Source organism: Erythrolamprus reginae, chromosome 2, assembly GCF_031021105.1.
Source record: "Erythrolamprus reginae isolate rEryReg1 chromosome 2, rEryReg1.hap1, whole genome shotgun sequence".
Taxonomy (NCBI): Eukaryota; Metazoa; Chordata; class Lepidosauria; order Squamata; family Dipsadidae; genus Erythrolamprus; species Erythrolamprus reginae.
The window spans coordinates 329,175,993-329,197,717 of NC_091951.1; the positions used below are offsets into that span (position 1 = coordinate 329,175,993).

The following is a 21,725-nucleotide window of genomic DNA, read 5'->3' on the forward strand; positions in this document are numbered from 1 at the left end:
CTCTCCTCTCCTCTCCGCTTCTCCTCTATTCTACTCTCCTCACCCTACTCTTTTTTCTTTTCTTTTCTTTTCCTTTCCTTTCCTTCCTTTCCTCTCCTCTCCTCTCCTCTCCGCTCCTCTCCTCTCCGCTCCGCTCCGCTTCTCCTCTATTCTACTCTCCTCACCCTACTCTTTTTTCTTTTCTTTTCTTTTCCTTTCCTTTCCTTTCCTTCCTTTCCTCTCCTCTCCTCTCCGCTCCTCTCCTCTCGGCTCGGCTCCGCTTCTCCTCTATTCTACTCTCCTCACCCTACTCTTTTTTCTTTTCTTTTCTTTTCTTTTCCTTTCCTTCCTTTCCTTTCCTTTCCTCTCCTCTCCTCTCCTCTCCTCTCTGCTCCGCTCCTCTCCTCTCCGCTCCGCTCCGCTTCTCCTCTATTCTACTCTCCTCACCCTACTCTTTTTTCTTTTCTTTTCCTTTCCTTTCCTTCCTTTCCTCTCCTCTCCTCTCCTCTCCTCTCCGCTCCTCTCCTCTCCGCTCCGCTCCGCTTCTCCTCTATTCTACTCTCCTCACCCTACTCTTTTTTCTTTTCTTTTCTTTTCCTTTCCTTTCCTTTCCTTCCTTTCCTCTCCTCTCCTCTCCGCTCCTCTCCTCTCGGCTCGGCTCCGCTTCTCCTCTATTCTACTCTCCTCACCCTACTCTTTTTTCTTTTCTTTTCTTTTCCTTTCCTTCCTTTCCTTTCCTTTCCTCTCCTCTCCTCTCCTCTCCTCTCTGCTCCGCTCCTCTCCTCTCCGCTCCTCTCCGCTTCTCCTCTATTCTACTCTCCTCACCCTACCCTTTTTTCTTTTCTTTTCCTTTCCTTTCCTTTCCTTTCCTTTCCTTTCCTTCCTTTCCTCTCCTCTCCTTTACCCTCCTCTCCTCTCCACCTCTCCTCTATTCTCCTCTCCTCTCCTCTCTACATCGTAGTCTCTTTTCTTTTTTCTTTTCTTTTCCTTTCCTTTCCTTGCCTTCCTTTCTCTCCTCTTCTCTCCTCTCCTCCTCTATTCTACTCTCCTCCCCTCACCCTAGTCTCTTTCCTTTCCTTTCCTTCCCTTCCCTTCCCCTCCCACCCTCCTCCTCCTCCTCTTCGTTCTCTCTCCCCCCATTTCTCTTATTTTTCTTTATTTATTCAGCCTTCACATTTGCGTCAATGTTGACTCCTGGAAACTGTCTGAGCGAGCAAGTCCCTGCAGTTTCTTTATTTCTTCACATTCAGTCGAAAGGTCTCTGTGTCGATTTGCCATCTTATTATTCAGCCGCATCTTCAACTGCCCTCCACCTTTTCTTTTCCTCGGGTCTGTTTTCCTTCACCCTTGTGACTCCTCTTTTCCGCCCCCCTCTTGTTTTGAAATGTTTTATATAGCCTGGATCACAGTTGCAACCGGGGTTGAATTGGTATTACTTATTTTTCTTTTAATCCTCCTTGGGATCTTTCTTGGTAAACAGACAACGAAGCTTCGAGCTTCCCTGTTTACCGGGCTGTGGGGTGTTGGAGGGAACAGAAACTGCGGAAAGAGTCCATAAAAATAGCATCCATCTATAAGGTGCTGATTGCATTTTCAGATAGAAATTATATTGGACGTAATACAGTTTTTCCACTGCCTGCTGGGTGAGGATTCTGGTATAAAGCAGATTCAACCAGAGAGCCTGGCAAAGAAAGATAGCCTTTATCTTATTAAAGGAGGAATAATTGCAATCATATATCTGGCCCGATTGCAGTCGTGTGAATAAAATAGCAAAAGAGATACCTAAATTCTCTTTATCTCCCATTTCCCCCCTCCCATTAACTGCGCTAAGAAATTTATGCTCTTGGTGTTCAAATTTCAAATAAGAAGCAGTGGCCAAGATAACAAGCTGCAGATTTAGACCAGAAGCCTTGTCCCTAGACCTCACAGTAGCAGCCTGGCTATTGATCCACAGCTCCGCATAATGCATATAGGAATATTCAGGGCTCTCGCATACACTGTTCTTGCAACCAGTGTTCCCTCTAATTTTTTTTTGGGGGGGGTGGACGGAAAAGTATAGTGTCTGAGCGGCAATCCCTTTGGGACTGGGCGGCACAGAAATATTAAACAAACAAACAAACAAACAAACAAATAAAAAACCCACCCTGTTTTGCCTCAGAGAATTTCAAAATAAAATACTGTACTGTGTGTCTATAACAGTGAGCTCATAATAGGGCAACTCTATCAATATCGAAATGCCACTTAAATAGTTGAGCTAGTTTCAAACTAGATTTTGATTTTCTTTCTCTCTTCCTTACTCCCATTCTTTTTCTTTCTCTTTTCCTTCCTCTCTTTTTTCTATCTGTTTCTCTCTCTCCCTCTCTCTCTCCTTCCCTCTCACTCTTTCCCTCTCGGCTTCTGGGCAGGTTTGGAAAACTCTGAGTTGATGATGATTTTTAAGTGAGCGATTGCTCACTGCTCAGCTTAGAGGGAACTATGCTTGCAACCGTGGAGATGATAAAACTTCATTTCCCCGTTTTGCAACCCTGGTGAAAATCCATTCTGCCAAATAAAACCATCTGTCTTGAATTGGACGAAACACTGATTTATTTCGCCAGGACAACGGATGATTTAAAACAACAACAACAACAACAGTCCAATTCCCCCCTCCCAAACCACCACAAAACAATCTCTGGCTTGTATTCAGGTTGATGTCTGTAAGCCCTTGCAATAATCAATGTGGATTATTTTGCTTACTGGCTCTGTTACCTTGTCAATATAAATCAGTTTAAGTTGAGAATTGCTCGAAGTTTGTAACATCCTTCTTGGGACCTCATATAGACAAAATGTCTGTGCAGGTGTTGTTTGTTACAAAATTTTGCCAAAATCTTCCATCAAAGCTGTCATTTGGCTGGAATGCTGTAGGATTTCCTGCTCAAGCAGGGGGGTTGAACTTGATAGAATAGAATAGAATTTTTTATTGGCCAAGTGTGATTGGACACACAAGGAATTTGTCTTGGTGCATATGCTCTCAGCGTACATAAAATAAAATATACATTTGTCAAGAATCATGTGGTACAACACTTAATGATTGTCATAGGGGTCAAATAAGCAATGAAGAAGCAATATTAATAAAAATCTTAGGATATAAGCAACAAGTTACAACAGTCATACAGTCAACATGGGAGGAAATGGGTGATAGGAATGATGAGAAAAACTAGTAGAAGTGCAGATTTAGTAGAAAGTAGAAACTAGTAGAAGTGCAGATTTAGTAGAAAGTCTGACAGTGTAAGGTCCCTTTCAACTCTAATAATAATAATAATAATAATAATAATAATAATAATAATAATAATAATAATAATAATAATAAATAAATAAATAAATTAAATAAATCTCTGCTGATTCCACCAGCTTCACCATCCATTCTTCTATTGCAGATATTTATAAGTCCTCCCGCCTTTGAGCATATAAAAACCAAAGGAAGCTTTTGATCCTTTTTCACTTGATATTTTTGGTGTGCAGATTCCAAGACTTCTTCAAAAACCAAATGCATCTCTCGACTCAGAGAAAAATTGCTATAAATAGTCCAGGCCCGCCTAATACTATTTCTTACTATTTTAAAGTCACCTGAAGGAGCATTTGTTTATTTAAGATCACTGAGCAGAGATGGGTTCGGACAGATTCAAACCGGTTCTGTTGAACTGGTAGTAACTTGACCACCTGAGACTGGCAGCGGCCCAGGCTAGCCATTCTCCTAAACCGATTCTCTCGACGCCATATTGTTTTTCATTCATTCATTCATTCATTCATTCATTCATTCATTCATTCATTCATTCTTTATTAGACTTGTATGCCGCCCCTCTCCGAAGACTCGAAGTGACTCAGAACAAAATACAAAGCACAAATCTAATATTAAAAACAATTATAAAAAACCCATTATAAAAAGCAGTCATACCATCCAATTAAACCATACATAAAATGAAACAGCTAAGGGTCAGTTATGTCCCCCAAGCCTGGCAGCAAAGGTGGGTTTTCAGTAATTTGCGAAAGGCAAGGAGGGTGGGGGCAGTCCTGATCTCTGGGGGGAGTTGATTCCAGAGGGCCGGGGCCGCCACAGAGAAGGCTCTTCTGGGGCCCGCCAGATGACATTGGTTTTTTTTTTACTTCTTCGCATGCAGAGAACCTGGCTTTTTAGTACAGCACATGTGTGCGCTCCGGCATGAAGTGTCAATTAGCAAATCAGAACCCACCGCTGCCTCTGAGGTGTCATTTGCTTATCCCAGATGTTACATGGAAGAAAGACCAACTTCTTGCTCTCCTTTTTTTTCCCCTTAGAGATTATCACTTCGCAAAGCTGAGGCCGCTCAGAGCAAACAGAAGAAAAGCAGTGATATTGTAAGAGAAAGGATTATCAGGCGGGCAGCTCTTGAATTTGAAGATGGCATGTATGGTATCCTTTAGCCATGGTGAAAGTTCTTTGCTTCCTTGTTTCTAAAGGCACAACGGAACATGCAACGTCGATAAAAGTTGAATGGAACCTTAACTTATTTAATTAAAGCTAACTTGGGTATCGGCATTCCCCTACTTGCCAGCAACTTCATCAGTCCGGATATAACTGTGCATCTGCAGAGTGAAAATGGTGTCCTTGGTTTGGTAAGGAAAGAACAGAGATAACAGAGAAACCCATCCACTAGCCCAGGGGTAGGGAACGTTGGCTCTTCTGTGACTTGTGGACTTCAACTCCCAGAATTCCTGAGCTAGCATGATTGGCTCAGGAATTCTGGGAGTTGAAGTCCACAAGTCATAGAAGAGCCAACGTTCCCTACCCCTGCTAGCCTATTCCAGCCAAGGCCTTCAAGATAAATAGGACTACAGTTCCTATCACAGCCTTGTATGAAATGGGACCTGTAGTTGGTTGGTTGGTTGGTTGGTTGGTTGGTTGGTTGGTTGGTTGGTTGGTTGGTTGGTTGGTTGGTTGGTTGGTTTATTTGTTTATTTATTGATTTATTTTATTTTATTTTAATTTATTTTAATTTATTTTAATTTATTTTAATTTATTTTAATTTATTTATTTTAATTTATTTTAATTTTATTTATTTATTTATTTATTTATTTTTTATGCCGCCCTGTTGCTAAGGACAACAGTTTGTTGCAGACTGCTGTAAATATGGCTGGGGAGGTTAATACTTATGGATAGATTCATTAAATATATTGTTAGAACAAAAGATTCAATATTTTGTTGTTGTTGTTGAATTAGGGACCCTATCCATATGAAAATGAAGTTGACCCTGACCTCATCAATGCAGGTAACTTTTTCCCTTTCTATTACTTTACCATACATTTCTATCTTGCTTTTTTATTCAGATAGATAAGTGTAACTTATTGTCTGGCTCCAGATAGAATACATGGGGAGGATCAGAAAGTAAATGTTCCAGATGTAGAGATATAGAAGAAGTAGATTTAGCAAAGGGGCACACTATTTTGTCTGAGCCAAAGATCTACTTGGTTTTTTAGTAACATACTTTATACAACAAAGCAAATTTTTGCACAGCTGCAGCCATGGCAAAACTAAATTTAATGTCATTGCCACTTAAATATAGATAGTAAGATTAAAGTCCCACTAAGGATTTTAAAAAAACTTCCTGTTCTGTCTTATTAAAACAACAAGTTTTGTGTGTTTGGGAACCAAGACATTCAGAATCCTCACAAAGCTAGGAAGATGTACACCAGAGGTGGGTTCCTCCCAGCTCAGACCAATTCTATGGAACTGGTAGTAACTTGGCCTGGGTTGCTAGAACCAGCAGAACCAAGGCTTGCCATGCCCCAAACCAGCTCTCTCTGCGGAAGCGTAGGCGCCACCATCTTGTCTTTTGCCTCTGCGCATGATTTAGACTACATGTACCTGATATGTTTTTTTGTTGCCAGTCACTTTAGTTACATCAGAGTAACTCTAGTAATTCTTCGCTTTAGTTTCCAAGTTATAAAGTGAAAACATCACAAATACGATTCTTCCTCCTCTCTCAATTTAGTTCTGCACATCTCCATCCTGATAAAGTACTATAATTATTACCTGGGCATTATTCTCCTTAAGTGATGATTCTGCCCTTTCAAAAGTAAACAAAGTACCTCATGGGAGTTACTTGGTTCCAATGAAGCTGAATGAACTGGGCGGTGCCATTTTCTGGAGATTATTCATCAGGGTCGCTGACTGATTATGAGGGTCTATTCCAGGGGTGAAATTCGGCAGGTTCTGACAGATTCTGGAGAACTGGTAGCGGAAATTTTGAGTACTTCAGAGAACTGGCAAATACCACCTCTGGCTGGCCCCAGAATAGGGTGGGAATGAAGATATTGCAATATGCTTTCCCCAAGAGTGGGGAGGAAATGGGGATTTTGGAGTACAGTGATACCTCATCTTACGAACCCCTCTTCATATGAACTTTTCATGATACCTGTGCTTAAATATGAACCACGTAACTATCATTTTTTGATTCACTGGCTTCATTTCTGCATTTTTATTTATTTTATTTATTTATTTATTTTGTCCAATACACAATAATACACAATGAAGGTTACAGAGGATATAGTAGAGAAGAAATACGAGATGTAGGAGAGACTATAGGACAGGGGACGGAAGGCACTCTAGTGCGCTTATGTACGCCCCTTACTGACCTCTGAGGAATCTGGAGAGGTCAACCGTGGATAGCCTAAGGGTAAAATGTTGAGGTTAGGGGATGATACTACGGAGTCCGGTAATGAGTTCCATGCTTCAACAACCCGATTACTAAAGTCATATTTTTTACAGTCAAGGGTTTATAAAGGAAGTGGTCAGCAGCACAGGATCTGTAGGTGCATGAACATTTGCAATACCTTCAAACAGAATCAAATTTAAAACATTTGATTTAGAAAACGCAAGGTATCAAGCAAGTTTAGCATTCTCTTTGGGCAGATATTAAGTACTTGAAAGTTCCTAACGGATGTCCAAGTGCCGCCTCTATGTTAGTTGAGGCAGGCAGGATTCCCCTGGATACCATTTGTTAGTGTTCTGTCGAGCTCTCTGGTAGAATCCTCCCGAAAATGCACAGGTACAATTTCAGACACACACACGTTTGACCATTCAAAACAATGTTCTTTATACCGAAAATGCAAATAAACGGAGCACTCTTTTTGTATAGCAAAAAGCACTCATCTCCAAACAAACTGGTAATTTGTACAAGTCCCTTATCAGTTCTGTGATACTTAGCTTGCAGCTGTGAGGTAATTCACAGTCCTTCTTCTTTCACAAAGTGAAACACCTTTTGCTCTGCTTTAGTTTCAAAGTGCGGAAAAATCAGCACACAAAGGTCAAAGTCAGCAAGGCAGGCACGAAACACAACAATCAGATAATCCTCCACAATGGCCAAACCCACAGGCTGCTATTTATAGCAGCTTCACTAATTACCACAGCCCCACTCAACCACAGGTGGCCTCATTTTCTTTGATAATAATCTCTCAGTTGTTTCTGCCTATGCATCGCTCTCTGCATGCGTGGCTGTATCATTAACTCTTGTTCTGAATCCAAAGAGGAGCTAGATAATTGATCTCCTTCTGAGCTGTCTGCCACACTCTCCTCCTCCCTGTCACTCATGCCTTCTTGGTCAGAGGAGCCTTCATCAGCAGATTCCACCGGGAGCAAAACAGGCCTGCAGCATGTGGATGTCTCCCCCACATCCACAGTCCTTGGGACAGGAGCTGGGCCAGAGCTAACCACAACAGTTAGGAGTCAAGGGAAAGGGAGGGTTTTGCCTTCTCTTTCTGCTCAAGATCTCCATGTATAATTGGTGGGCCACTGTGAAACAGAATGCTGGATTCGATGGGCTTCGGGCCGCTTCAGCATGGCTCTTCTTATGTTCTTATGTGCTTACATGTTTTTTCATTTTGTATTCTTTTTTTATTTCCCAAACACTAGTATAGTTATCATGAAGGTAGTCCACCTCTACATCTTTCTGCCTTACTGAATACAGTAACCATATTTTTTTTAACAATGAGGTCCTTCAAGAAAATTTCTATTTAATGCAGTGGGAACGGTTTTTTGTTTTACACTAATTAAGAATCATAATGTATGAAGTTGATAAGAGTTGAGTTGGCAGAATAAATTTCCAGTACCACCCTGGAAAGTTCCCTGATTTTATGCTCAATTTCTTTTTCAGGTAAAGAAACAGTCACTGTATTGCCAGGTGCTTCATACTTCTCTAGTGATGAATCTTTTGCAATGATTCGAGGGTATGTAATGATCGTCTTAATTTTACTAATTGACCAAGGCACTTCCCCAGTTGGTGGTTGCATTTATTATTTAACCATCCCAACGGGACTTCATACTTACCCATCAAAACAGTCATGCAATTGATAGATATTTGAGCTATATTAGCAACTCCAGCAATTTGAAGAGTTGCCAAACTAACTTTCTATATAAATCCTTCTATTTTATGAACTGAGTTTCATAGCAGGGATGTTTTCATAACTAAATATGCATACACAAAAGGTATTTTATTATTTATTAGATGTTAACATTTGTTTTTTTAAAATAACATCTGCTGATCAGAGTCTGGTAGCAAGCCAGCATGGGTACCAGTCGGTTGGCTTTGGGCTTAGCAATTTGCATTAACCTGATCATTATAGTTTATGGATCATGGCTTGGAGTCCCAGCCATTTGTGATTTATTCAATTAATTAATGCCACATTTTAATCTATTACTGAGTTCAGACAGACATAGTCTTCTGCAAATGTCTTTGGAACTTCAGTCTTATGTTTATTCAGATACATTTAAACAAGTAATTCTTTAATCTCACTGCTATTCAATTTTTCAACATCATGAGGATTAAAGTAACTAGTGTGGTAGAAACCTGTGTGTAGTTGTTTTTCCAGTTGTGCACTGATGTTGTGCTTTGCTGTTTTAACAGGGGACATGTTGATCTAACTATGCTTGGGGCAATGCAGGTATCTAAAAATGGTGATTTGGCCAACTGGATGATTCCTGTAAGTAGATTTAATTTTATATTATTTTACTGCTGAGAATAATTTGAAGTGCTGATGTATATCTTTACTAAAGATGCTTTCTTAACATTCATGTTTCAAAAAAATGCAAGGGAAAGGAGAATATAACTTTTGAATGCATGCCCAAATAAATCGACTACTGTAAAACGCTCTCTACATGGGGCTACCTTTGAAAAGTGTTCGGAAACTTCAGATCGTGCAGAATGCAGCTGCGAGAGCAATCATGGGTTTCCCTAAATATGCCCATGTTTTATTTATTTATTTATTATTTAGATTTGTATGCTGCCCCTCTCCGTGAACTCGGGGCGGCTCACAACAGGCATAAACAAATCGTACAAATCCAAATAGATTCAAATAAATTTAAATATTTAAAAAAGTTTTAAAAAGAACCCCGATATACTAACAAGCACACACACAAACATACCATACATAAATTGTACGTGCCCGGGGGAGATGTTTCAGTTCCCCCATGTTACACCAACACTCCGCAGTCTGCATTGGTTGCCAATCAGTTTCCGGTCACAATTCAAAGTGTTGGTTATGACCTATAAAGCCCTTCATGGCACCGGACCAGAATATCTCCGGGACCGCCTTCTGCCTAATGAAAATTCTAATGAAAAAGAAAAGGAACATCTTGCTTCAATCTGTTTTGTGTCATTGCCCTTCCCACTAGGGGCTCTTCAGTAGTTCCTAATTGCAATATCAATTGATTGCTCAGCTATATCATCTAAATATAAAATGAAATTTTTAAACCTGTTATTTAGTTTCAGGCTGAGGGACCAATGATTCCAGATTCCGTGGGATGAGAATTCTGTCATGGTCACGATAGAAATTGTAATCATTTTACAATTTACAATTTCTATTGTGACCATGACAGATAGACGAAAATGTGAAAAATAAACTGCAATCACTCTTTGAACAGTAAACAAATGCAAATTAGAGCTAAGGAAATAAAAGAACATAAACTAGTAAATATTTGAACCCCCCCGCAATTGGTGGTGGTGGTGGCGGCGGGTGATGGGCACATGCACTGTGCACTGTTTTATGTTTGTTTTATGTTATTTTCAAATGTGCAAAACCAATAAATAAATAATTAAAAAAAAAACCAATAGAAATTGTAATCCAAGACATCTGAATCATGGAATAGAATCAAGGATTTCATAAAGCGAGAAGGGGTTTGTTAGATCCCTGCTGAACTGATCTTGCGGTTAGAAAGTTTTTTATAACATTCAGTCAGAATTTGATCAATTCTGTAATTTAAATCCATTTTTCCATGGAGGAAAGAACAGGTTTTGACCTTCTTTGTAATATCCATTCATGTTTTTGAACAGTGCTATTTTTATTAAACCTCAATCATCTTTTCTCAAGGCTTAGTATACCCAGTTTCTTCAATCCATCTTCTTTGCACTTAATATCTAATCCCTTAGTCTTCCTTCTTGCTGTTCTTTCAATTTGCTCCAGTTTCTCTAAATACATCTTAGAAGATGTTGCTCTGAATAGACAGAGTCCTTGGTGTAGGGGAGTGTCTGACTAAGGAGACTAAGAATGAAGAGGAATAGTTATTATTTTCTTGTGATTTGAAAGTTATATTTATGTTGATGCCGCCTAAACAAGCATTCTTATTTTTTGCTTCCACATTACAGAATGACACAGAATAATAGAGAATTAAACAGAATTACACATATTCAGTTTGTAATCCACTACTATGCCAAGGTCTTTTTCATAGCTTCTATTACCAAATGAAGTGAATCACTCTTGTCAAGCTTCATTCTGTTACTTAGGATATTTTTCAAGATAATTGTAGATGTTATTTCTTTCTTCCAGGGTTTTAAACTATCTGTAATAGAGGGAAATGTTGGGGTTCTGAAGACCAAACTGATAAAACCCATCTACAGTAGTGAGCCAGTTATTTTCATTATTTGTTGCGTTGATAAAAAGCATTGGTTTCTGTTCCAGCCACGCAAGGCCAATCATGTATATGTTAACTAAATGATAAGCTAAGCAGGGATATAAATAGATCTCTCCTTTCCTTATTCGCTTTCCTGCAAAATATTTTAGATGAAAGATTAGAATGCAGCAACTTGTATTATAGTTTTGCCGCTATAGCATTCAGAGCTCAACTATTTCACTGCCTCCAATAGTAAAATTATCACAGATAATCCCCACTCGGTTAACTAATATCCCCACTTGGTATACTAATAACAAAAGATTTAAGTACCAAAGCCCACTGCAACAATATAGCCAAGAAGGCTTCAAGAGTTGTAAACCTAATCCTATGTAGCTTCTGCTCTGGCAATCTCACACTACTTACCAGAGCTTACAAAACCTTTGCCAGACCCATCCTCGAATACAGCTCATCTGTTTGGAACCCATATCGCATCTCAGACATTAACATCCTTGAAAATGTCCAAGGATACTTCACCAGAAGAGCCCTTCACTCCTCCACTCTAAATAGAATACCCTATGAGACTAGACTTTCAATCCTGGGCCTAGAAAGTTTAGAACTAAGACGACTTAAACAAGATCTAAGTATTGCCCACAAGATCATATGCTGCAACGTCCTGCCTGTCGGCGACTACTTCAGCTTTAACCACAACAACACAAGAGCACACAACAGACTTAAACTTAATATTAACCGCTCCAAACTTGACTATAAAAAATATGACTTCAGTAACCGAGCTGTCGAAGCGTGGAACTCATTACCGGACTCCATAGTGTCATCCCCAAACCCCCAACATTTTACCCTTAGATTATCTACGGTTGACCTATCCAGATTCCTAAGAGGTCAGTAAGGGGCGAGTACAAGTGCACTAGAGTGCCTTCCGTCCCCTGTCCTATTGCTCTCCTATATCTCCTATACCTTTCTTTTATTCCTATATCTCGTCTTCTATTCTTTCATTGATATGTTCTATTACTAACCTATACTAAGAAACCTATACTATTTCTTTATTTTTCTCCAACATAATCAGTAGAAAACACAGGATCCATGCCTAAAATAATAATAAATGATATTTCTTTGTTACATTAAACATTCAAAAATGTTTACACTTTTTGATAAAGTGATTTCCTCTTCTTTGCTAAATTAATTAAAATTAACTACACATCAAACCTATTTCATCTACAAATAGCAATATTACAAAATTGATTCCCTTATATTCCCCTTTTCTATCTATAATAAAACATAAACATTTTAAATCAATATCTAATTTAATCCTATTTTCTATTATTTCTTAGATATATTTGACTGAGTATCTTCATCATGTATTTTACTATGTGTATATAGATATATATCCACTAAAACCCTCATTGTGTATTGGACTAAATAAATACATGAATAAATAAGTAAGTAAGTAAGTAAGTAAGTAAGTAAGTAAGTAAGTAAGTAAGTAAGTAAGTAAGTAAGTAAGTAAGTAAGTAAGTAAATAAGTAAGTAAATAAATAAATAAATAAATCTACTTATAACTGTGTGCAGCTAGAGCTAATCTTCTTAGGGTTAATTAAGAGGTTCAGAGTAAATTTATCTCTTATGGCTATCACAACATGGATATTTTTCTCTTTAGACCCTCTACTTTACTTTGGCTACAAAAATCCCTCTATCTCAAATCCCTCCTTCCTGACCTCCAACTCCAGTGTGGCAACACTGAAGTGGGCAAAATGGCTTCGGCAGGCCAGTTTCAGGGTTGACACCATCTATGAAGTCATTTAATTGTCATGCAATCTAGCCCACATTTAACTGCGTAGTTTATTAAGCAATAAATATTGAAGTATTTAATATGGTAAAATCAAGATAAAATATGCCTGCAACATTGCTATAATCTGTTACCATTTAAAAAATGATTCTGTATCTCTTCACTAAGCTAATTAACTATATACACCCAGGAAACATATGCTTTCAGCAAAACCTCTTGTTACCCATTTATAATTTTATTATGCAGTAGTCATAAATATGAAGCATCTCCTACACTTGAGGGCTTCTTAGGTCAAAACTCTATTTTCTCATTTTAAAAAGCAAAGAAAAAAGTGCATTGATTTGAATGCTTTGTTTACCAATTAAAGCACATTTTATTCCTTGTTCTGCATTCTACCTATTTACATACCTCATTGATTTCTTCCAGACTGGCATTCAGCAATTCATTGCCAGGATTAAATTTTAAGCGACAGGAGAAATGTAATCAATTTTCAGAGCTAAACATATTCATTATAAAGAGAGTTGGGGAGAAATAAACTTTAAAAAATCCACTTGGCAGTTTTCTTCTTGCAAGAATTCTCTTTTATTACTGTGGAAGGTTGGAGTTAAGATTCAATAAATTTCTTGCTGTGAGCCAGCAATGTGTGATATTTCACTATTGGCAGTGAAGCCTTTTCATGCATCCTCATCTGACATCATCTTAGCAATTCAGAGAAAAAGTAGACTGTCTCACCCTCAAAGGTTGCCAAGGGAAGAATAAAGCTGCCTTATAGTTAAGGCCCTCTGTGGTTTCCTTGAGATCGAACAGTAACAGAATTGCAAAGGACCTTGAAGGTCATCTAGTCCATCCACCTGGTCACACAAGAAACCTATACTATTTCTTTATTTTTCTCCAACATACAGTAAAAACAACACAATCAGTAGAAAACACAGGATCCATGCCTAAAATAATAATAAATGATATTTCTTTGTTACATTAAACATTCAAAAATGTTTATACTTTTTGATAAAGTGATTTCCTCTTCTATGCTAAATTAATTAAAATTAACTACACATCAAACCTATTTATCTACAAATAGCAATATTATAAAATCGATTCCCTTATTATTATTATTATTATTATTATTTATTGGATTTGTATGCTGCCCCTCTCCGTAGACTCGGGGCGGCTAACAACAATGATAAAAACAGCATGTGACAATCCAATAATAAAACAACTAAAAACCCTTATTATAAAACCAAACATACACACAAACATACCATGCATAACTTGTAATGGCCTAGGGGGAAGGAATATCTCAACTCCCCCATGCCTGGCGGTATAAATGAGTCTTGAGTAGTTTACAAAAGACAGGGAGCATGGGGGCAATACTAATCTCCGGGGGGAGTTGGTTCTAGAGGGCCGGGGCCGCCACAGAGAAGGCTCTTCCCCTGGGGCCCGCCAAACGACATTGTTTAGTCGACGGGACCCGGAGAAGGCCAACTCTGTGGGACGTTATCGGTCGCTGGGATTCGTGCGGTAGCAGGCGGTTCCGGAGGTAATCTGGTCCAATGCCATGTAGGGCTTTAAAGGTCATGACCAACACTTTGAATTGTGACCGGAAACTGATCGGCAGCCAGTGCAAGCCACGGAGTGTTGAAGAAACATGGGCGAATCTTGGAAGCCCCACAATGGCTCTCGCGGCCGCGTTCTGCACGATCTGGAGTTTCCGAACGCTTTTCAAAGGTAGCCCCATGTAGAGAGCGTTGCAGTAATCGAACCTCGAGGTGATGAGGGCATGAGTGACTGCGAGCAATGACTCCCTGTCCAAATAGGGCTGCAACTGGTGCACCAGGCGAACCTGGGCAAACGCCCTCCTTGCCACAGCCGAAAGATGATGTTCCAATGTCATATTCCCTTTTTCTATCTATAATAAAACATAAACATCTTAACTCAATATCTAATTTAATCCTTTCACCTCTGTGTTAATTCCTTATTCATTGCTGCCACCAATCCTTATTTCATCATCCAGGAAACCTATACTATTTCTAACAAATGGCTGTCCAGTGTCTTCTTAAAAGCCTTCACTGATGGGGCACCCACAATTTCCAAAGGCAATCCTTAGTTCGAAGTTGATTCTCTCCTTGATTAGTTTCCATTACTTCTTGTCTTGCCTTCGGGTACTTTGGTGAATAAGTTGGCCCTTCTTCCTGCTGGTAGCCCTTCAAATATTGTAATACTATTATCATGTCACTCCCGGTTCTTCTCACTGGACTAGATCTACCCAGTTCCTGCAATCGTTCTTCATGTGTTATAGCTTCTAGGCCCTTAATCATCTTTATTTGTCTTCTCTGAACTCTCTCCAAAATCTCAGCATTTTTTTTGTATTGGGATGACCAATACTTGATGCAGTATTCTCAATATGGTCTTCCTCTGTTAATGCAACCTAATATTGTATTAGGTTCGCCTGGTGCGCCAGTTGCGGCCCTATCTGGACCGGGACTCACTGCTCACAGTCGCTCATGCCCTCATCACCTCGAGGCTCGACTACTGTAAAGCTCTCTACATGGGGCTACCTTTCAAAAGTGTTTGGAAACTTCAGATCGTGCAGAATGCAGCTGCGAGAGCAATCATGGGCTTCCCAAGGTATGCCCATGTTACACCAACACTCCGCAGTCTGCATTGGTTGCTGATCAATTTCCAGTCACAATTCAAAGTGTTGGTTATGACCTATAAAGCCCTTCATGGCATCGGACCAGAATATCTCCGGGACCGCCTTCTGCCGCACGAATCCCAGCGACCGGTTAGGTCCCACAGAGTTGGCCTTCTCTGGGTCCCATCGACTAAACAATGTCCTTTGGCGGGACCCAGGAGAAGAGCCTTCTCTGTGGCGGCCCCGACCCTCTGGAACCAGCTCCCCCCGGAGATCAGAACTGCCCCTACCCTCCTTGCCTTTCATAAAGTTCTTAAGACCCATCTCTGCTGTCAGGCATGGGGGAACTGAGACATCTCCCCTGGGCCTATGCAGTTTATACATGGTATGTTTGTGTGTATGCTTGCTTTTAATAATGGGGTTTTTAGTGTTTTTTAAATTATTAGATTTGTTCTTACATTGTCTTTGCTATTGTTGTGAGCCGCCCCGAATCTACGGAGAGGGGCGGCATACAAATCTAATTAATAATAATAATAATAATAATAATAATAATAATAATAATAATAAGCTTTTTTGGCTGCTACTGCACACTATTGGCTCCTGTTTAAATGGTTTAAATGTTTAAATCCAGTAGGATTCCAAGATCCCCCTCCCAGTTATTACTGTTAAGCCGCCTTCTAATATGTATCTGTACTTTTGTTTTTTCTTGCCTAAGTGTAAGACCTTGCTTTTCTCTAATTTAAATTTCATTTTGTTGGATAGGACCAGAGGTGGGTTCTTCCCAGTTTGGACCGGCTGGCCCAAACTGGTAGCGACCCACTGGTGACATCACAATGATGTCACAGAAATGGTACGGTCAGTGCCGGTGTTTGTTTATGTGATTACTGAGGACCAGATCATTCTCCCTATATTGGTTTGCACATATAAAGACGAAGCTATGTACATTTTTTATGCTCGACAGTTTTTTTTTTTAAAGCTTAATCTCTCTTGTTTAGCCACTGTCCGCAGATATTTTCCACTACAATTTGTGTTGAGCTCAGCCACTTTAGAAAGAACAGGAGTGGTAATCCAAACTATTGGGGAAGATATTTGACTGGGCAAGAATGGTCTTATTTTTGCTTAAAAGGTTTCAGGATCCAGTAAGGTGCTCAAGTACCTTTAAAAAGCCCAATTGCATAGGGTGGTATTTTCTTCTTTAAAAAAACCCACACAATCCATTTTTTAAAAAGTACAAGATAAAAAAGCAACAAAAACGTCAAACAGAAAAAGAAAAGGGCAGGAAAAAAAGCAAAATAAAAACGGAAAAGAGCTATAGAAAAAAAGATAACTTCTGGGATTTCTTCAGTATAGATAAAAACCTTTTAAAAATGCCCTTTTGAACTAGAATAAAACATAACAAACAGTACTTCTATCATCATAAACAAATTTAGTAACTGTTGTGATTCAGCCTGAGGCTCCTCTGGGACCGGCTGGATCTCCGCCGGATCCATGCCCAGAGGAGGAGGACAGTGACCAGGAGGGGGAGGACCAGGCAGACGGGGGAGAGGAACGCCAGGAAGAGGAGGAGGGAGAGCAGCCTGAGACCCCCGGGGGGGGGGGCTCTCCCCAGCTAGTAGCCTGGATTCATTGGATGAAGACGCACAGGCTATAATAGACATGAGGCAGAGACGTGCAGCTCAAAGAAGGGGCCAATTAGAAAGATATTTCCATCCCTGAATTGGCAACAGCTGGGCTTGGGTGTGGTTCTCCTCAGCAGGGTTGAAAAGGCAGGCCCGCCCTTACAGTCTTGTGGAGAGTTATCAACTGGGAGTCCTGTGACCTTGCTTCGATTCTTGGCGTCTCTGATCTTGGCTTGTGGACTAGAAGGCTGAAAGACTTGGGGGAGGCATGGGTTTTATTATCTCCAGTGTTGTTTTTGCCAGCAAGAATCCTGTTTTATTGCCTGGCCTTCGTGAAACCTCTGTGAAGCTTCATAGTGTTCCTGTCTGTAAGAACAGTTTTTGTTACCTGTGTTTGCTTTCCAGTATATAAACTGCCTTTGCTTTTTACCAGTGTGTCTGGCTACTCTTTTTGGTTGGTGTTGGCGTCTGGGGGGACCCAGACAGAACAGTAACCAGAAGCCAATTTTAACCCAATTTAATTTCCTTCAATTTCAAACAACAAAGAAATATCTAACAATGATTTCCAAATAGAAATAAAGCTAAATAATCTTTCATAGCAGAATAAGAGAGTTGGAAATGACCTTGTAGGTCTTTTAGTCCAATCCTTTGCTCAAACATGAAACCCTCTGCCATATGATCAAAACAGTCAATTTCTCCATCTCTGCCAACTCCATTAATTTAACTATTTTGGGTTAATTCTTCCATTTTGCATAATTGTGAGTTCTTGCATCTCTATGCATACAGAATGATATTTGTAATATTTGCTGCTTCATTGGCATATCAGATGGCATTGTAAAAATATTTTTTTCATTTTAAGTTATGTTCCATATGCATAATAGGGTAATTATGGTTTGTTAATACTTATTACTTCCCTTCAACCGAAGTCTCCCACCATGCTTAAAGCACAAATGAGTTGCAACTACTACTGGGAGCATCTGCTTGAAAGATATTAATCTAAATGTTACATTAAAAGTGAATTAAAGAAAGATTTAAGACTGTGCATTTATGTTTGCCATCTTTTCATGTGATCTTTATTGATAAACTTGTAAAGTCAAGCCAGAAGCATAAGTGAAACAGATGGTGTAGAATAAGCTTCTTTTTAAGACAAAATAATGATAAATATTATTTTCTTACCAACTCAATTCATCCTCCTTACACAGTTAATATCTAAAGAAACCTTTGAATCATACAGACAGACATGTCAAACATATAGGTGAGCACCTGATTGCTAGTTTAATCTTTACCTTAAACAGAACAGAGAGCTGTATAAATAATCTTTTCCTTAAACAGGACAGAGAACTGAGTAAATAATCTTTACATTAAGCAGGATGTTCACTCAATATTAACCAAGACAGGCATTCCACGTTGTTGGCAATAATTGATAACAACCTACCACCTAAAACTTTCATGGACCCCTGGCTTGTCATCATTTTTATGGATAATGGACTGGGTAACTGTGGGTTTTAGGACTTCTGGAGCTGGCGAACTTCCATTATTATTTCTGGATAGGGTAGTCCAGTCGGCGAAGCAGTGGAAGTGATGTGCCGGTGCCTGGAGGCTGTTGGGGTCTGGATGGGTGTTAACAGACTCAAACTCAACCCTGATAAGACGGAGTGGCTGTGGGTTCTGCCTCCCAAGGACAATTCCATCTGTCCATCCATTACTCGGGGGGGGGGGGGAATCACTGACCCCCTCAGAGAGGGTCCGCAACTTGGGCGTCCTCCTCGATCCACAGCTCACATTAGAGAAACATCTTTCAGCTGTGGCGAGGGGGGCGTTTGCCCAGGTTTGCCTGGTGCACCAGTTGCGGCCCTATTTGGACCGAGAGTCACTGCTCACAGTCACTCATGCCCTCATCACCTCGAGGCTCAACTATTGTAATGCTCTCTACATGGGGCTACCTTTGAAAAGCGTTTGGAAACTTCAGATCGTGCAGAATGCAGCTGCGGGAGCAATCATGGGCTTCTCCAAATATGCCCATGTTATACCAACACTCCGCAGTCTGCATTGGTTGCCGATCAGTTTCCGGTCACAATTCAAAGTGTTGGTTATGACCTATAAAGCCCTTCATGGCACGGGACCAGATTATCTCCAGGACCGCCTTTTGCTGCACGAATCCCAGTGACCAGTTAGATCCCACAGAGTGGGCCTTCTCCAGGTCCCGTCAACTAAACAATGTTGTTTGGTGGGACCCAGGGGAAGAGCCTTCTCTGTGGCGGCCCTGGCCCTCTGGAACCGACTCCCCCCAGAGATTAGAATTGCCCCCACCCTCCTCGCCTTTCGTAAGCTTCTTAAAACCCACCTTTGTTGTCAGGCATGGGGGACCTGAGATTCTCTTTCCCCCTAGGCTTTTACAATTTATGCATTGTATGTTTGTATGTATGTTTGGTTTTATAATAAGTTTTTTTTAGTTGTTTTAATATTGGATTGTTACATGCTGTTTTTTATCACTGTTGTTAGCCACCCTGAGTCTACGGATAGGGGCGGCATACAAATCCAATTAATAATAATAATAATAATAATAATAATAATAATAATAATAATAATAATAGCTCCCTCAGACAAAATTGTTTCACGGTCTGGACATCTTCTTGGATTAACAGCTCAATAAGCAAATGACAGCTCTGCCCAAGGAGATCTTTGCAACAAATCCATTTTGTTAGTCAGATGTACTCTCTCCTGGATTGGAAGGCTCATAGTTACTCATGCCTTAATAACATCCCATAACCTATTGCAATACAGTCTACATTGGGTGGATTTGAAGAGCATTTGGAAATTGCAACTTCTGTGGAATGCGTGGAAAGTTTTGGGTGTACCCACATTATGGTTCTGTAACACCACTGTTATATGAGTTGCACTCACTTCTAGTAAGATTCTAAGAGCAATTTCAAGGTGCTGAATTGTACAGCACACAGGTCCAGGATACCTGAGGGACCAAGTCTCCCTGGTGATTTGCACCCACAACATCAGAGTGGGCAGGATGAACAAGCGCTAGGCCCCTTTTGTTAAATGCTGTCATCTCTTGGAACCAAGGGGGCAGGGTTTCCTTTCACAATAACTGCCCCTCCCTCCTCAAAGTTCAGAGGAAACCCTACACTACTTCAGACAAATGGTTATCCAACATCTTAAAAACTAGTGTTGGAGCATTCACAACCTCTGGAGGCAAGCTGTTCCACTGATTAATTGTTCTAACTGTCAGGAAATTTCTTCTTAGTTCTAAGTTGCTTCTCTCCTTGTTTAGTTTTCACCCATTGCTTCTTGTTCTACTCTCAGGTGATTTGGAGAATAGTTTGGCTCCTTCTTCTTTCTGGCAACCCCTGAAATATTGGAACACTGGTATCCTGTCTCCCCTGGCCCTTCTTTTCATTAAACTAGCCATGCCCAGTTCCTGCGTGTTTTGGCCTCCAGTCCGCTAATCACCTTTGTTGCTCTCCTCTATACTCTTTCTAGAGTCCCAACATCCTTTTTACATCCTGGTGACGTAAACTGAATGCAGTACTCCAAGTGTGGCCTTACCAAAGCATTTTAAAGTGGTATTAACACTCCATGTGATCTTGATTCTATCCTCTGTTAATGCAACCCAGAACTGTGTTGGCTTTATTGAAAGGTTTTTTTTTTTTTGCCTGATGTCTCCCATTGTTCTTTCTAATAATTTTATGGTGTGTATTTCTGTTTTCATTCTTGTCAATCACCCAAGGTTATTGGATTAACATGGACGGCCATATACATCAACATTTAGGTGCGCTGACTTCTTTTTAAATGCCTTATGTCAGTGTTTTTCAACCAGTGTGCTGTGGCACACTAGTGTGCCGCGAGACATGGTCAGGTGTGCCGCGAAGAAGGAAGGTCAGGTTCTGGTCTTGCAACTTTTTGCTGAGAGAGAGAGTGAGAGAGAGAGAGAGAGAAAGAAAGCAAGAGAGAGAGAAAGAGAGAGAAAGAGAGAGAAAGAAAGCAAGAGAGAGAGAAAGAGAGAGAGAAAGAGAGATTGAGAAAGAGAAAGCAAGAGAGAGAAAGAAAAGAGAGAAAGAGAGAGAAAGCAAGCGTGAGAGAGAAAGAAAGCAAGAGAGAGAGAGAGTAAGAAAGAAAGAGAGAAAGAAAGCAAGAGAGAGAGAGAAAAGGAGAGGAAGGGAGAGAGAGAGAGAGAAATGAGCAAAAAGGGGAGGAAAAAAGAGAAATGAGAAAATCATTGAGGCAGAGAATGAGAGGAAAGAGAAACAAAAGAGAGAGAGAAGTGACTCTTGATTTAAAACATATGATAAAAAGCACCCAAAGAATAAGAGAGAAAAAAACTCCAGTCCTCACCTGTTTTTGGAAATGGTTCAAGAGTGTGTATGCACGCACACATACACACAAACACAAGGGTGGGGAGGAGACAGGGATGGAAAAAGAATGTCTTAGGGTGTCATTTTGGTTGGTGGTGTGCCCCATGATTTTGTAAATGTAAAAAATGTGCCGCGGCTCAAATAAGGTTGAAAATCACTGCCTTATGTGACTAGGAGCTGTTTATATCATATTCTAAGACCAGCCTTGCTGATTCTAGGAATCAATCCAACCCTGGAAATTACTACATCTCCTGGAATGCACGTTGGTTCTGTAGGCTTCATGTAGCCACTGCAGCTGCCTTTTTCTGGTGCCTGTTGTTATTCTCAGCTCTTTCTCTAGTAGTTTGTTCATTTAATTAAATTATTAGCCACCTTTTTCACTAGGATAGCTATAGGCAGAATATACAAATTAAAGATGTATAAAACAGCA

The 21,725-nt window shown here is 40.1% G+C and overlaps 1 protein-coding gene across 1 annotated transcript in view; it reads left to right on the top strand.

The window, feature by feature from the left end:
* Positions 1 to 21,725, top strand: part of OXCT1 (3-oxoacid CoA-transferase 1) — a 103,608-nt gene that overhangs the window by 60,731 nt on the left and 21,152 nt on the right. The window contains exons 9-13 of the mRNA XM_070743383.1: positions 4,294 to 4,408; positions 4,517 to 4,611; positions 5,216 to 5,264; positions 8,148 to 8,220; positions 8,898 to 8,973. Coding sequence (XP_070599484.1) covers positions 4,294 to 4,408; positions 4,517 to 4,611; positions 5,216 to 5,264; positions 8,148 to 8,220; positions 8,898 to 8,973 — 408 coding nt within the window. The remainder of the gene's footprint in view (positions 1 to 4,293; positions 4,409 to 4,516; positions 4,612 to 5,215; positions 5,265 to 8,147; positions 8,221 to 8,897; positions 8,974 to 21,725) is intronic.